Source organism: Somniosus microcephalus, chromosome 4 (genome assembly GCF_052327205.1).
Source record: "Somniosus microcephalus isolate GS21.2 chromosome 4, FLI_Smic_1.0, whole genome shotgun sequence".
Classification (NCBI taxonomy): domain Eukaryota; kingdom Metazoa; phylum Chordata; class Chondrichthyes; order Squaliformes; family Somniosidae; genus Somniosus; species Somniosus microcephalus.
This window is the reverse complement of record NC_140990.1, coordinates 237,182,192-237,199,943: the sequence shown is the minus strand read 5'-3', so window position 1 is coordinate 237,199,943 and position 17,752 is coordinate 237,182,192. Positions and strand designations below refer to the sequence as shown.

Genomic DNA, 17,752 nt, shown 5'->3' with positions numbered 1-17,752 from the left:
CATTCGTGACCGCAGAGGCAGTTTGCCGATGGCAGGGAGGGATTATGATTAGGTAGCTTGGACACCAACCAGGTCCTCAGGAGGTGTGGGGGGGTGGCAATCGGGAGGGGGGGGGGGGCAAGCGGTGGCTTACAGCGGCCCGCCAATTTCATGCAGAGCCAGATCTACTCCTCTGAGCTTCATGACAAGGTAAGTAATAAACTTAAACGTACCTATCAGGTGGCAGCCTCCAGCAGTCCCTCAAGTGTCTGCAGAAGCGGACCACAGCATTGGCTGCATTCATTTGCAGTCGTACTATGCAAAGGGGCCTGAAACAAGCTTTAGGCCCCCGATTTGCATATGCAATGGGCCCAACGATAGTTTCAGACGAACACTCTGGCCGCCTACGGAGCAGCCCTAACCTATATGGCGAGCGGCATACTTCTGCCACAGAACGTGCACATGCACACCACCCACCATATTGGATCCTTGGGCGTCTGTTTTAAGCCTGTAAAACGGGCACAGCGTAATCCAAGTTCTGGGCCACAGTGTGACAATTAAAGCTCAGGGTTGATTAATACAGTTAGTTTAGCCATTGTTAATATATTTACATGAAGATAGCAGCTTTAAGGCTGCATTTATGGCGCTACTAGGCAGGGTCGGTATCAGATGTACTGCCCGTTATTCAGCCCACAAGATTGGTGTGGGCGGCCAATCAGATACCACCAGTTGTCCGTCCCTGCCACCTTACTATCTTTCAAATTTAAAAGACTGTCCATCACTGTACTCGTATCCTTTCTTGTTTACTTTCATGGAAGCAGAATACAGAAAAAAGGTGCAGAACATTTTCTAACCATATTACTGCGCTGAATTTTGAGGCTACTATTTTCACTCAGGCTGTGGTAGACTTTAACCTTTGGGCAGCCAATCGGTGGAGTAGGTGCATAGAGACTGGAGCCATTTCGAGGCCTGGGCCTCATTTAAATAGAACCAGTGGGCTGCCCGCACCCAAATAGACGTACAGATGCAGCTCTCCAGGTCCAACCTTGTGATAGATCAGGCAGCCAAGAAGCCACCCTGCCGGCAGCAAAGCAAGTCCTGGGGGTGGGGGGTGGGGGTGGGTGGGGGAGATGGATGCGTGATTGCGGGGTGAGGGAGTCCAGGGCAGCAACGGTCCAGATTATTTTTGTCGGGCCCTTGGGAGCACTCCTGCACTTCCTGGCTCCACAAAAATAATTTAAAACTTTTTGGTGGCTGCACCACCAGAAAAATGGGCCTTGCAACCGTGTAAGGCACATTTTCTGCCCAGATGTCTCCCAAAATAGCAATCGGAGTCTGATTTGTGTGATGAAATATGTCATTCATCAGACTCTGTATTTAACTACATATATTGTATTGCCTGCTCCTGTGTTTTTACCTTGTATTGTATATAGTGCACCACCCCCTTTCTCCCCATTGGGTGTGTCGGCTCCGACCATACCTGGCCCTACTTAAGACAAGCCCAGGCTCGTCTTGCAGCAGAACTGCAGAATGCTAGGTGAAGACACAGGCATCTTTCTTTGCTAATAAAAGCCTAGTTTTATCCAGTTAACTTTGAGCCTTGAAGTTATTGAGGCGCATCAATTTGTATATTAAAAGCTCCTACCACCTGAAACAGGCAGGTTATTCGGCCACCAAGCGATAGGCCCCTTTAAAAATAGCGGCAACCAGAGATAGTTAGCGACCTGTTAATGCCGATTTGGCCAAGATAAAAATCGGTCCCACTATCTTTCAGATACTGAAATTACCAACTTCTTCGGAATGAAAATGAAAGCTTCAGAATTACAGTGACACGTGTCATATTCAAACATATTTTAAGTTTTGTTGTGGTGTGCTCCAGTGCAAATAGGGATTTTAATCATTACATTATAACATCACCAATAGCAATTATAAATTAAAACCCGTGTGTAAATCTCTTGACTTCATTAATGTTCAAGCAAGATTGTTATTAACATATGAATTTGGCTATACTGAGAACAGCCGTTCAATAAATCACAATAACCCAAGGGTTTTTTATCATTTTCCCATGGCAAGTGTAGCAAGAAAAAATTAGACTCTAAATTATAAGGTATAATTGGAAAACAACAGAGAAAAGACTTTTAAAGGCAGCCTCATTCTAACAAGCAATGAATTTTGGTTTAAATTCAATACCAAACCTGGCCTTGTGTAACAATAAACATTGTGTACTCAGAGGACGCGATCAGTTAATTGACAGTTACTCTCTATGAGACTATTGAAAATTGCTGAAAGGGGAACATTTTGTCATGTTCGTCACGGTATAAAACCAAGCTCAGTTCTAATCATTTCGATCTGTGTTACAGCTTTTCTCCGCCATAAAATCTCATTGTTGTCAACAGTCTGACCGTGGCAAGTATCACAATGGAAGCTCAAACCAGAAAAGCTCCCGAGACATTAGGTGAAAGAAAACCAAGGAGACACGTAGTGGTGCACAGTATGTACAAGCTGAACTTTTATTAAAGTAACAAAAAAGAGGGATTTGTTGTTAGTAAATTTGAGATTGTGCTCATATATAAAACTGGGAAGGTGGAAAGGTTTCTGAAAGACATGGGTTTATGTAATCTAGGAATATGTTCCAATAGCATTAATTGATAAGAACATAAGAAATAGGAGCAGGAATAGGCCACTTGGCCCCTCGAGCCTGCTCCGCCATTCAATAAGATCATGGCTGATCTTGGGCTCAAAGCCACTTCCCTACCCGCTCCCCATAACCCTTCACTCTCTTATCTTGTAAAAATTTGTCTATCTCCACCTTAAATGTATTTAATGACCCAGCCTCCGCAGCTCTCTGGGCAGAGAATTCCACAAATTTACGACCCTCAGAAGAAATTCCTCCTCATCTCAGTTCTAAAAGGGCGACCCTTTGTTCTAAAACTGTGCCCAGAGTTCTAGATTTCCCCACGAGGGGAAACATCCTCTCTGCATCTACCTTGTCGAGACCCCTCAGTATCTTATATGTTTCAATGAGATCATTATGCTTCTTCACAGTAAGCTATGTCTTTCGATAATAATCATTATAAAAAGATGCAATTTTGCTTTCTGAGCATATGCTTCATATCACATTTCTAAAACAAAGCAGAAAACTCTGGGAAGTACAGGATCTGGGAAGAGAAAAGTGAGGTTATAAATATTCAGGTGTACACTCTTCAGGGAGCACACCCAAAGCATCATAACTTGTCTTTTCTCTTCACAGATATCGACGGATTTGCTGTGTATTTCCAGAGTTTTCTGTTTGTGTTTCAGATTTCCAGTTTTTTTCCTTTTAGTTTTAGTGCTGCGTTTCTAACCTGACTGTGGGTTTTCCAGGGGCATTAGTTCCAACTGCAGTGCCAAAGTCAATAGGAGATTTGCCATCCACATTGCTGTCCTCATCCAGCTGTCCATCAGGGTTCTCTTTGTTGAAATTGTAGCGGGCAGAGAGTACAGTGTGAGAATCAGAATCTGCAATAGGAAAATAGGACAGAAATTTTAAAAGGAGAAAGCAGAGCAAAACAAATTTTATGATTTGCTTTGCGTCTGTTACAATTCATATTTTTATAATTTTTTCTTTGGTGACTAAAATGTATAAATAGCCTATTTCTACTGTGCTACTATTATGCCAAGATCACCCCTGTGGCGCATGGTCTGAAATCTTGAAATGTGACAATGGATGTTGTGTCACAATCATTTCCAACCTTAATTCGCTGAAGCACTTTTTTTTTCGTTCCTGGGATGTGGGCGTCGCTGGCAAGGCCAGCATTTATTGCCCATCCCTACTTGCCCTTGAGAAGGTGGTGGTGAGCCCCCTTCTTGAACCGTTACAGTCCGTGTGGTGAAGGTACTCCCACAGTGCTGTTAGGGAGGGAGTTCCAGGTTTTTGACCCAGCGACTATGAAGAATCGGCGATATACTTCTAAGTCAGGATGATGTGTGACTTGGAGGTGGTGGTGTTCCCATGCGCCTGCTGCCCCTGTCCTTCTAGGTGGAAGAGGTCGCGGGTTTGGGAGGTGCTGCCAAAGAAGCCTTGGCGAGTTGCTGCAGTGCATCTTGTAGATGGTACACGCAGCAGCCATGGTGCACCGGTGGTGGAAGGAGCGAATGTTTAAGGTGGATAGGGTGCCAATCAAGCGGGCTACTTTGTCCTGAATGGTGTCGAGCTTCTTGAGTGTTGTTGCAGCTGCACTCATCCAGGCAAGTGGAGGGTATTCCATCACTCTCCTGACTATGTGCCTTGTAGATGGTGGAAAAGCTTTGGGGAATCAGCAGGTGAGACACACACCGCAGAATACCCAGCCTCTGACCTGCTCTTGTAGCTACAGTATTTATGTGGCTGATCCAGTTAAGTTTTTGGTAAATGGTGACCCCCAGGGTGTTGATGGTGGGGGATTCGGCAATGGTAATACCGTTGAATGTCAAGGAGCGGTGGATCGACACTCTCTTGTTGGAGATAGTCATTGCCTGGCACGAATGTTACTTGCCACTTATCAGCCCAAGCCTGAATGTTGTTCAGGTCTTGCTGCATGTGGGCATGGACTGTTTAATTATTTGAGGAGCTGTGAATGGAACTGAACACTCTGCAATCATCAGCGAACATCCCCACTTCTGACCTTATGATGGAGGGAAGGTCATTGATGAAGCAGCTGAAGATGGTTGGGCCTAGGACACTGCCCTGAGGAACTCCTGCAGTGATGTCCTTGGACTGAGATAATTGGCCTCCAACAACCACAACCATTTTCCTTTGTGCTAAGTATGACTCCAGCCAGTGTAAGTCTTTCCCCTGATTCCCATTTACTTCAATTTAACTGGAGCTCCTTGATGCCACACTTGGTCAAATGCTGCCTTGATGTCAAGGGCAATCACTCTCACCTCACTTATAATGAGGGAAACAGGTGTTGAGAACATTGGTAATTAGCTACAGTTGCGGCGATAAAACCATTTTCTACTGTTATTAACATTGGCAAGTGTAGATAAATGACTATTGATGCAACTGCCCGAACCCTGGCCTTCGCTGTCTACTAGCAGCATATGACTATTTACTACAGTACTACCAATCATTGAGAAGATTAGATTACAGTTAATACCAACACCAGTTGCTGCCAGCAAAAGAAAATCTCAGCCAATGTGTTCCAAATTGCAGTAAACCTTGTTTCCACTCATTCCCACACTTGATTTTTGTCCATCTCAATACACAAACCAAATGCATTGTGATTAGAAAGAAACAATGGCCATTGTACAAAATATGTACATTTGCTTGAAAACATTCCATGGCTAAGTATTGGCACTAAGCCTGGGAGTGACTATAAACGATAGATCATTTTTATTGAAATGTTATTACCCCACGATTGGCTAATAGTTTTATTTTTAAAGGTGGAATTGGTGGCTCATGCAAGAGCTACATTAGATAATGAATTCAATAATTACAATTAGAGAAGTGATAAAAGAAACAGTTGTTTGGATTAAGAATTACAGGATGTCACTGGCACCAATATTTATGGTTTTGTAGGAACGTGGGTTCCTAACTAAAAGACTGAGTTCTACTCAGGCGATCAAACAAAACGAACTTTAATGAAACAAACGAGCTTTAACAAGAAACTGCAGGATAACATCGAATGTAGGTCTGCTCTCTCTGGAGGCTCCACGAGGACTGCCCCTGCAGTCCTGTGGCTGACGTCATGACATCATCACGTTTTCCCGCCAGTGGGGGATCACGTGATGAACGGCGTGACGTAATCACGTTTTAGCCGCGCTGTTAAAGCAACCACACTCTGTACAGTTAAACAGCATAAATAAAGATACAGACTCAGACTGTAGCCAACATGTTGTTAAAGGAATTATGTACAAACGATCGGAGTCCTTTGGTGGCTCTGCCACATGCGCCCCCCCAGAATTGTCTTTAACAGCAAAAGTGAGACGTCGAGGAGGCCTAACAAGCCTGTCCGAGCGGATTCGGTAACCCTGCAGAGGAAGCTGATGGATGGTGGTCGAGCTGGCGGGCGGCTGTGGTTGATCTGGCACGGCGGCTGCGGGCAGTCGGCCACGTTTCGGCGGCTGAGCGACGACGACTGGGTGGTCTAGGTCCAGGTGAGCCGGCTTCAACCGGTCCACCGAAATGTGATCCGGCTTTTCTCCGATGTCGACCGAAAAGGATTTGTCTCCTGATTCGATGACGCGGAAAGGACCAGTGGAAGGGGGCTTGAGCGGATCCCGGTGAGCGTCGTGGCGGATAAATATGTACTCGGCATTCTTCAGCTCCGCTGGCATGTGGGAGCTCTGTAATCCGTGATTTGATGTAGGCACCGGAGCGAAACATCTGGCCGCTTCCTGGTGGGTTGCTGGGAGGCGGACCATGGCTCTGTGGGAGAAGGGAGGAAATCCCCTGGTACTCGGAGCGGCTGGCCATAAACGAGTTCGGCCGAGGACGATTGCAGGTCTTCTTTGGGCGCCGTACGAAGACCCAAAAGGACCCATGGGAGTCTGTCCACCCATCCTGCACCTTGAAGACTGGCCCGGAGGGCGGCTTTAAGCGACCTGTGGAATCGCTCGCAAAGGCTGTTCACCTATGGATGATAGGCGGTGGTGCAATGAAGTTTGGTGCCGAGCCCCTGAGCTACAGCGTTCCAGAGCTCCGAGGAAAATTGTGGCCCACGATCGGAAGAGATGTCCGCCGGTACCCCGAAACGAGCAACCCAACAGGAGATGAAAGCTCTAGCGATGTCTGCCAAAGTGGTGGAAACCAAAGGAATTGCCTCTGGCCACCTAGTGGTGCGGTCCACCATGGTGAGGAGATGCGTATAACCATGAGAAGGCGGAAGTGGCCCCACAAGGACCACATGCACGTGGTCGAAACGACACTCCGGAACAGCGAAATTAGCCACTGGAGCTTTAACATGACGCTGGACTTTGGCCTTCTGGCAGACCACGCAGGTGTTGGCCCAGTCACGGACATCGAGGTGCATACCCTTCCAGACGAACTTCGTCGACATTAGCCGTTGTGAAGCCTTCATACCAGGGTGCGACAACCCGTGTACGGCGTCAAACACCTTCCGGCGCCATGCGACTGGCACGATAGGTTGGGGAACGCCCATGGAGGCGTCGCAAAGGAGCGTGGTGCCTGCGGCCTGGAAACTGACGTCGGTCGCTTGGAAACTAGAGGGGATGGTTCTGTATGATTGGACCTCTGGGTCCGAGGTCTGATACGCAGCCATGAGGGCGTAGTCAATCCCAAGGTGAACCGCATGGACCAATCCGCCACCAGGTTACATAAGAAATAGGAGCAGGAGTAGGCCAATCGGCCCCTCGAGCCTGCTCCGCCATTCAATAAGATCATGGCTGATCTGATCCTAACCGCCAATCCACTATCACAGAACCACCTCCTGAATCTAACAGAATTAGACACACGAAATAGGAGCAGGATCAGGCTACACGGCCCATGGGCCCGCTCCGCTACCCACAGGGCCATGACCGATCTGAACCTAGATTCATGTCCAAATTCCTGCCCACTCCCCATGACCCTTAATTCCCTTTACATCTAGGAAACTGTCTATTTCTGTTTTAAATTTATGTAATGATGTAGCTTCTACAGCTTTTTGGGGTAGCATATTCCATGGACCTACCACCCTCTGAGTGAAGTAGTTCCTCCTCATCTCAGTTTTGAAAGAGCAGCCCCTTATTCTAAGACTATGCCCCCTAGTTCTAGTTTCACCCATCATCGGGAACATCCTCCCCGCATCCACCCGATCCAACCCCTTCACAATCTTATATGTTTCAATAAGATCGCCTCTCATTCTTCTGACCTCCAATGAGTAGAGTCCCAATCTACTCAACCTCTCCTCATATGTCCATCCCCTCATCCCCGGGATTAACCGAGTGAACCTTCTTTGTACTGACTCGAGAGCAAGTATGTCTTTTCTTAAGTATGGACACCAAAACTGTATGCAGTGTTCCAGGTGCGGTCTCACCAATACCTTGTACAACTGAAGCAATACCTCCCTATTTTTATATTCTATCCCCCTAGCAATGAAAGCCAACATTCCATTGGCCTTCTTAATCACTTGCTGCACCTGCATACTAACCTTTTGAATTTCGTGCACCAGGACCCCCAGATCCCTTTGTACTTCAGTACTTTCCAGTTTCTTGCCATTAAGATAATAACTTGCTCTATGATTTTTCCTGCCAAAGTGCATAACCTCACACTTTCCAGTATTGTATTCCATCTGCCAAATCTCTGCCCACTTACTTAGCCTGTCGATGTCCCCTTGCAGGTTTTTTATGTCCTCCTCACTCACTACTTTCCCTCCCATCTTAGTATCATCTGCAAACTTTGATATGTTACACTCAGTCCCCTCCTCCAAATCGTTAATATAGATTGTAAAGAGTTGGGGACCCAGCACCGACCCCTGCGGAACACCACTAGTTACTGATTGCCAGTCTGAGAATGAACCATTTATCCCAACTCTCTGCCTTCTGTTAGATAGCCAATCCTCTATCCATGCCAGAATATTACCCCCAATCCCGTGATTTTTTATCTTAAGCAATAATCTTTTGTGTGGCACCTTGTCAAATGCCTTTTGGAAATCTAAATACACTACGTCCACTGGTTCCCCTTTATCCACCCTATATGTTACTTCCTCAAAGAACGCCAGCAAATTTGTCAAACATGACTTCCCCTTCATAAAACCATGCTGACTTTGTCCTATTAAATTATGATTATCCAAATGTCCTGTTACTGTCTCCTTAATAATGGACTCGAAAATTTTACCTACCACAGATGTTAGGCTAACCGGTCTATAGTTTCCAGCCTTCTGTCTACTGCCCTTTTTAAATAAGGGTGTTACATTAGCAGTTTTCCAGTCTACCGGGACCTTTGCAGAGTCCAGGGAGTTTTGGAAAATTATTACCAATGCATCCACAATCCCTACCGCCACTTCCCTCAAGACCCTAGGATGTAAGCCATCAGGTCCAGGTGATTTATCCGCCTTGAGTCCCATTATTTTACCGAGTACCACTTCCTTAGTGATTTTGATCGTGTTTAGCTCCTCCCCCCCTTTAGCCCCCTGTTTGTCCAGTGTTGGGATATTCTTAGTGTCTTCTACTGTAAAGGCTGATGTAAAATATTCATTCAGTGTTTTTGCCATCTCCATATTTCCCACCATTAATTTCCCGGTCTCATCCTCTAAGGGACCAACATTTACTTTAGCCACCCTTTTTCTTTTTATATAACGATAAAAACTCTTACTATCTGTTTTTATATTTTTTGCTAATTTACTTTCATAATCTATCTTCCCTTTCTTAATCAATCTTTTTGTTATTTTTTGCTGTCTTTTAAAGTTTTCCCAATCCTCTATCCTCCCACTAGATTTGGCTACCTTATATGCCCTTGTTTTTAGTCGAATACTATCCTTAATTTCTTTACTTAGCCACGGATGGCTGTCTTTTCTTTTACACCCTTTTCTTCTCAGTGGAATATATATTTTTTGGAAGTTGTAAAATAACTCCTTAAATGTACACCACTGATCATGTATCGTCTTACCCTTTAATCTATTTTCCCAATCCACTCTACTCAATTCCGCTCTCATACCTTCATAGTCTCCTTTATTCAAGCTTAGCACGCTTGTTTGAGATCCAACCTTCTCATCCTCTAATTGAATATGGAATTCAACCATGTTATGGTCACTCATTCCAAGGGGATCCTTTACTGGGACATTTTTAATTAATCCTGTCTTGTTACACAGGACCAGATCTAAGGTTGCTTGCCCCCTGGTCGGTTCAGTTACATACTGCTCAAGAAACCCATCCCTAATACACTCAATGAACTCATCCTCAAGGCAGCCCTGCCCAATTTGATTTGTCCAATTAATGTGATAGTTAAAATCCCCCATAATTATAGATGTTCCCTTATTACAAGCCTCAACTATTTCCTGATTGATACTCTGTCCAACAGAGTTGCCACTGTTCAGAGGCCTATAGACTACACCCACTAGTGTTTTTTTCCCCTTATTATTCCTTACCTCCACCCAAACTGTTTCATTATCCTGATCTTTTGACCCAATATCATTTCTCTGTATTACAGTGATTCCTTCCTTTATTAACATAGCCACCCCACCTCCCCTTCCTTCCTGCCTGTCCTTCCTGATCGTTAAATAACCTGGTATGTTTAATTCCCAGGCATTGTCACCCTGCAGCCATGTTTCTGTAATGGCCACAAGATCATACCCATATGTAGTTATTTGTGCCATTAACTCGTCTATTTTGTTACGAATGCTACGTGCATTCTGATAGAGAACTTTCAAATATGTTTTGTGACACTTAGTTCCTGCTTTTGCCCTTTTTATTACTTTACCTTTTACTCCATACCTTCTGCCCCTTCCTGACATGCTCTGGTTTTTAATTTCCCCACTGCTACCTAAGTCTATGACCTTCTCTGTTGTCATTTTTATTATTTGCTCTCTAGGAACCTCCCCCCCACTAGTTAGTTTAAAGCCCTCTCTACAGCCCTAGTTATATGATCCGCCAGGACTCTAGTCCCAGCACTGGCCAAGTGAAGCCCGTCCCAACGGAACAGCTCCCTCCTGCCCCAGTACTGGTGCCAGTGTCCCAGGAAGCAAAACCCATTTCTCCCACACCAGTCTTTGAGCCACACATTTAACTCTCTAATTTTATTTGCCCTAGCCAAATTCGCTCGTGGCTCAGGTAATGGGGCAGAAATTCGGGTCGGGGGCTTGCCGCGCGTGCAAGCCCCCGATCTGCACTTACCCAACGCGCCGGCCGTTAAGCTTCAGGGACGCCTGGAATTCCTGTTTTAAAATGTTGACTCCCGGGCAGCATCTGACGTCACGCCGCCCAGGAGTGCAGCCAGCGCGAAGCCTGGAGCGCGCAGTGCAAGTGAGACACGCCCCTTGAGGTCTCATTTTAAAAGGACACGCCCCCAATGTTTCTCACAAGCTGCAAAGCATTTTTACATGTAGAGCAGCATTTTAAATAGGTTTTTGGTATTTTTAAGAAGCTTTTGTAACTTTTATAAACTTTTAAAAACGTTTACATTATTTTGAAGAATCTGAAGTCGTTTTAAACAGAATTAAAGCGATTTAAAGACTTTTAAAAGCCCTGAAAGCATTTTTTCATTCCATTTATTTAATTAGCAACGTCGTCGTCGTACGTGTCTTCACACTGTTCCCTTTGGGGACTGTATGAAGTGGTGGAAGGATTTCTGGCCGTAATTAACTCTCCTTCCGTGACTGTAACCATCTTTGTACCAGCCACTAGGGTGGTTAGTCCTATGGTGGGAGGGTTTTACGGGCTCCCACAACCTATACGAGGGGGGGGGGGGGCCACCCACACCCACGGACGCAAATATCCCACTGGATGTCTACCCAGAATTTAGAGCCGGAGCTCCGACTCCACTTGCCGGGACTGTCTGGAGCGGGGTTAGAAACCCTACGCCGTGTGGCCCAGCGGCGGGGATGCTACCGCTACGCCAAAGGCCCACTCAGATGAGCAACGTGAAATGGCTGGAATGAGCACAATTCACGGCATTAAAAGAACTCACAATTGCACTGATGATGACCTCAGCAATCTCCTCAACGAGGTGGAGGCGCAGCGCCTGCTCATCATTGGTAATGAGAAGTCCAAGGCGCCGCAAAAAGGACAGATGATAGCTTGGTCTTTCAAGTGGCAGCATAGGGCTCCAGTCACGGGGAGGGAAAAGGCGCAGGAAACGTATGGGTGTCACCTTTTGCGCGGAGTGGGCCTTTTGCGTAGCGGTAAGCATCCCCGCCGCTGGGCCAGAAGAAGTAGGGTTTCGAACCCCGCTCCAGACAGTCCCGGCAAGTGGAGTCGGAGCTCCAACTATAAATTCTGGGTGGACATCCAGCGGGATACTTGCGTCCGTGTGTGTGTGTGGCCCCCCCCCCCCCCCAGGTGGGTTGTGGGAGCCCGTAAAACCCTCACGCCATAGGACTAACCACCCTAATGGCTGGTATGAAGATGGTTATGGTCACGGAAGGAGCGTTAACGTGGCCAGAAATCCTTCCACCACTTCATACAGTTCCCGAAAGGGAACAGTGTGAGGATACGTACGACGATGACCTCTTGCGCAATGCACCTCCTTGGACCCTCAGTCGCAGATGCGAGGGGGCAAATCGTGCAATTGTTAAATTTTTCATTTTATTGACATGTAAAATGAACGGCCCAGTAATTCCGTTCCAAACGCGTGAGTATGGTCGGGGTACTCACACGTCTGGCCAGAGGAAATGCCGGTTTTCAGCATGCACAGTGCATGCGGGGAAAACCGGCATTTCCTGTCCTCTGAACGAAGGGGTTCAGAGGCAGAACGCGTGCGACTGCACAGGCAGCGCGTGCGCAGTAAAATTCGCCGGTTTCATTCATGCTTTCAGTGAGGTTAAGTCCTTACAACTTACACATGAAAAAAGCATGAGTACAGTTGCTCCAGAGGCTGCGGAGGAAGATATATTTTATCGTGGAGCTTCTGAAAGGCAATATTTTTGTTTGGGAAAGGGAGGAAAGTTATTTTAAGAAATGCTGAGGTAAGTTTTAAAGTTTATTTTTGTTTTTTAAAACGGGTTTTCAGTACTGTAGGTAGAAGGAGCAATTGTGGCTATGTGAATTGAATTTGCTGTGTTTATTAAATGTGAAAATGACTCCAACATTTTTAAGAAAGAAACTTTTCATCAGTAATATATTCTTTTAAGTAATTATGTATGTATGTCCATATATATTCCTTTACTTATGTGCATGAATGTATGTATTTAATTATGATTTTCCAATAAGTTACTTTCTCTGAAAGTCATAATTAAATACATACATTCATACACATAAGTAAAGGAATATATACATACATATACGCAAAGGAATATATACAGACATACATAATTACTTTAAAGAATATATTACTGATGAAAAGTTTCTAAGTAATTATGTCTGTATATATTCCTTTGCGTATATGTATGTATAATATATTCCTTTACTTATGTGTATGAATGTATAGTCTGACGTGTCTGTGGTAAGGGCGATGGTGGCACCTGGAAGTGGGTGCGCCAGCATGGTTGCGTTGGCCAAAGCGCTCTCTGTGTTGACGAACGCCTGGTCCATCTCGGCCGTCCAGCTGCTTAGATCCTTACTGGACTTGCCCTCGAGGGCCCCGTACAAAGGCTGCATTAGCTGAGCCACCTTAGGGACGAATCGGTGATAGAAATTGACCATCCCCAGGAACTCTTGCAGGGCCTTGACGGGTGGTGGGCGCGGGAAAGAGGTAACAGCTTCCACCTTCGACAGTAAGGGGACGGCGCCGTCTGATGTTATGCGGTGTCCCAAGAAATCGATCCGCTGCAGGCCGAACTGGCACTTGGCCGGGTTGATGATCAAACCGTGCTGGCTGAGGCGTGTAAAGAGGGTACGCAAATGGGAGATGTGCTCTTCCTTGCTAGCGCTGGCGATGAGAATGTCATCAAGGTAGACGAAGATGAAGTTTAGGTCTCGGAGCACGGAGTCCATTAAGTCCACTAGCAACCAGTAACTAGTGGTGTTCCGCAGGGGTCAGTGCTGGGTCCCCAACTCTTTACAATCTATATTAACGATTTGGAGGAGGGGACCGAGTGTAACATATCAAAGTTTGCAGATGATACAAAGATGGGAGGGAAAGTAGTGAGTGAGGAGGACATAAAAAACCTGCAAGGGGACATAGACAGGCTAAGTAAGTGGGCAGAGATTTGGCAGATGGAATACAATACTGGAAAGTGTGAGGTTATGCACTTTGGCAGGAAAAATCGTAGAGCAAGTTATTATCTTAATGGCAAGAAACTGGAAAGTACTGTAGTACAAAGGGATCTGGGGGTCCTGGTGCACGAAACTCAAAAAGTTAGTATGCAGGTGCAGCAAGTGATTAAGGCGGCCAATGGAATGTTGGCTTTTATTGCTAGGGGGTTGGAATATAAAAACAGGGAGGTATTGCTGCAGTTGTACAAGGTATTGGTGAGGCCGCACCTGGAATACTGCATACAGTTTTGGTGTCCATACTTAAGAAAAGACATACTTGCTCTCGAGTCAGTACAAAGAAGGTTCACTCGGTTAATCCCGGGGGTGACGGGGTGGTCATATGAGGAGAGGTTGAGTAGATTGGGACTCTACTCATTGGAGTTCAGAAGAATGAGAGGCGATCTTATTGAAACATATAAGATTGTGAAGGGGCTTGATCGGGTGGATGCGGTGAGGATGTTCCCAATGATGGGTGAAACTAGAACTAGGGGGCATAATCTTAAAATAAGGGGCTGCTCATTCAAAACTGAGATGAGGAGAAACTTCTTCACTCAGAGGGTGGTAGGTTTGTGGAATTTGCTGGCCCAGAAAGCTGTGGAAGCTACATCATTAAATAAATTTAAAACAGAAATAGATAGTTTCCCAGAAGTAAAGGGAATTAATGGTTACGGGGAGCGGGCAGGAAATTGGACATGAGTCTAGGTTCGGAATGGTCATGGCCCTGTGGGTAGTGGAGTGGGCCCAGGGGCCGTGTAGCCTGGTTCTGCTCCTACTGTGTTCTAATTCTGTGTTAGATTTCAGGAGATGGTTTTATTCCTGTTCCTGGCTGGGGTGGAGATTGTCTTTACAGAAGGTAAGTACTGTAGAAAATATAGGGACAGAGTGATCTCCTGGAAGAATTTCGATCGCCTAGATGGGTCGGAGAGGAATTTCCCAGATTTTTTTCTCCCAAATTGGCCATTGGGTCTTTATCTGGTTTTTCGCCTCTCCCGGGAGATCACATGGGTTCGGGTGGATGCAGAGTGATAGAAGATTTGAGGTTAGGATCAGATCAGCCATGATCTTATTGAATGGTGGAGCAGGCTCGAGGGGCCGATTGGCCTACTCCTGCTCCTATTTCTTATGTTCTTATGTTCTTATGGAAAGCCTGTGCCACGTTCTTCAAGCCAAACGGCATCAGCAGGAACTCAAAAAGGCCAAAAGGGGTGATGACTGCGGTTTTCAGGGCATCTTGCGGGTGCACGGGAACCTGGTGATACCCCCGGACGAGGTCAACTTTAGAAAAGATGGAATTTCCCGCCATATGGGCCGAGAAATCCTGAATATGCGGGATCGGGTACCAATCAGGAGTAGTGGCGTTGTTCAGGCATCTGTAGTCACCGCATGGCCGCCAGCCACCGCCCGGTTTCGGAACAATGTGGAGAGGCGAAGACCAGGGACTATTCGACCGGCAAATAATCCCCAGCTGCTCCATCATGTCGAACTCCGCTTTCGCAGCCGCAAGCTTGCCGGGTTCGAGCCTTCTAGCCCGTGCATAAACCGGGGAGCCAGTAGTGGTGATATGATGTTCAACACCATGCTTCGCGGCCGAGGAGGAGAAAGTGGGCCTTGTCAGCTCCGGGAACTCTCCGAGGAGCCGAGTGAAGTCATCCGGAGAAAGGAAAGCGCAGGCGATAGAGCGCACCATGGTGGTACCGTGGTGGCACGGAATCGAGTGGAAGGTGGCCACGTTGATCAACTGGCGGTGCTGGACATCGACAAGGAGGCTGCTGGCACACAGAAAATCTGCCTAGGATGGCCTGCGAGACTGTGGCCGTGATGAATCCCCAATGGAAGCGCTGACCGCCGAAACAGACTTGGATCCGCCGCTTTCGGAAAGTTCGAATGGCTGCGCCATTAGCCGCCACGAGGGGAAAAACCGTGGTTCCCAGCTTGCATATAGAGATTCGGCACAGGTAGGATGCTACACCGCGCCCCGGTGTCACAAAGGAAACGTCGACCCGATAGAGAATCGGTGATGTAAAGAAGTTTCCCCGTAGATCCGATGGCCATCGCAGCCGCGGAGCGCCCGTTAGACCCGGTCCTCCTTCGGCAGGAGCTTTGGTTTTTTTTGGGCGAAAAACTGCAGGGAGAGCGGCAGCGTCGTGCTTTCGCGCCAAAACGGGTGTGGTAGGAGCACCAGCCCGCTGCAAGAGGAGCTGGAGCCGCGTCTGTGGGGGATGGGCGCCTCGTGGCTGCGCAGCACTGCTGGGTTACTGTGAAAATCTTACCTGCTTCAGCAGCAAGCTTGGCGCAGTCTGTAATCTCGGATCTGGCTAGGGCAGCCTGCACCTGCTCCGGCAGTTGGCAGAGGAATAGCTCCCGGAAGAGGACGCATTCTGGTTCGGCACCCAAGAGCGTGAGCATTTGGCTCATGAGCTCGGACGGTTTGGAGTCGCCGAGGCCAGGCATAGCGAGGAGCCGGCAAGCGCGTTCTGACTTCGAGAGCCCAAAGACCTGTCGCGCCTTTAACGTATCATACTTGCTGTCAGGAGGACTACCAAGGAGGCTGACGATCCGCGAGGCAGTTGCACTATCGAGGGCGGAGACCACGTAGTAATAACGGGTCTGATCCGCGACGATGTTCCTGATGGCGAACTGGGCTTCAGCCTGGATAAACCACGCGGCTGGTTGTTGCTCCCAGAACTGTGGCAGTTTCAGAGTCACGGCATTCGTGTCCATGCTGAAGATCTTCCGCGAAAATTGTTCACGAAAGTCGGGGTCACCAATGTAGGAACGTGGGTTCCTAACTAAAAGACTGAGTTCTACTCAGGCGATCAAACAAAATGAAACTTTAATGAAACAAACAGGTTTTAACAAGAAACTGCAGGATAACATCGAATGTAGGTCTGCTCTCTCTGGAGGCTCCACGAGGACTGCCCCTGCAGTCCTGTGGCTGACGTCATCACGTTTTCCCGCCTGTGGGAGATCACGTGATGAACGGCGTGACATCACGTTTTAGCCGCGCTGTTAAAGCAACCACACTCTGTACAGTTAAACAGCATAAATAAAGATACAGACTCAGACTGTAGCTAACATGTTGTTAAAGGAATTATGTACAAACGATCTGAGTCCTTTGGTGGCTCCGCCACAATTTGATGTCATAAAATCATTGAATGATACAGCACAGGAGGCAGCCATTCAGCCCATCCTGCCTGTGCCGGCTCTTTGGCAGAGCTGTCCAATTAGTTCCACTCCCCCGCTCTTCTCCACCATAGCCCTGAAAATTTTCCCCCTTCAAGTATTTATCCAATTCTCTTTTGAACGTTATTACTGAATCTGCTTCCACCACCCTTTCAGGCAGAGCATTCCAGATCATCATAACTCGGTGTAAAAATGTTTACTTCGGGTCACTTCTGGTTCTTCTGACAATTACCTTGAATCTCTGGCTTCTGGTTACCGGCCCTTCTGCCACTGGAAGTAGTTTCTCCTTATTTACTCTATCAAAGTCACTCATGATTTTGAACACGTCTACTAAATCTCCCCTTAACCTTCTCTGCTTTAAAGAAGAATAACACCAGTTTCTCTGGTCTCTCCATGTAACTAAAGACTTTAATTCCTGCTACCATTCTTGTAAATCTCTTCTACATCCTCTCCAAGGCCTTGCCATCTTCCTAAAGTGTGGTGCCCAGAATTGGCCACAATACTCCAGCTGGGGCCTAGCCAGTGTTTTATAATGGTTTAGCATAACTTCCTTTCTTTTATACTCTATGCCTCTATTTATAAAGTCACGGATCCCGTATGCCTTTTTAAGAGCCTTCTCAAATTGTCCTGCTACCTTTAAGGGCTTGTGTATGTAAACCCCCAGGTCTCTCTGTTCCTGCACCCCACCTGTAAAATTGTACCATTTAGCTTATATTGCCTTTCCTCATTCTTCCTACCAAAATGAATCATTTCACACTTCTCTGCATTAAATTTCATCTGCCAT

General features: G+C 46.7%; 1 protein-coding gene across 1 annotated transcript in view; it reads right to left on the bottom strand.

Annotated features, from left to right (window-relative positions):
* LOC147120282 (uncharacterized) overlaps positions 1-17,752 on the bottom strand; it is a 248,947-nt gene that overhangs the window by 58,185 nt on the left and 173,010 nt on the right. The window contains exon 2 of the mRNA XM_085984219.1: positions 3,324-3,477. Coding sequence (XP_085840345.1) covers positions 3,324-3,477 — 154 coding nt within the window. The remainder of the gene's footprint in view (positions 1-3,323; positions 3,478-17,752) is intronic.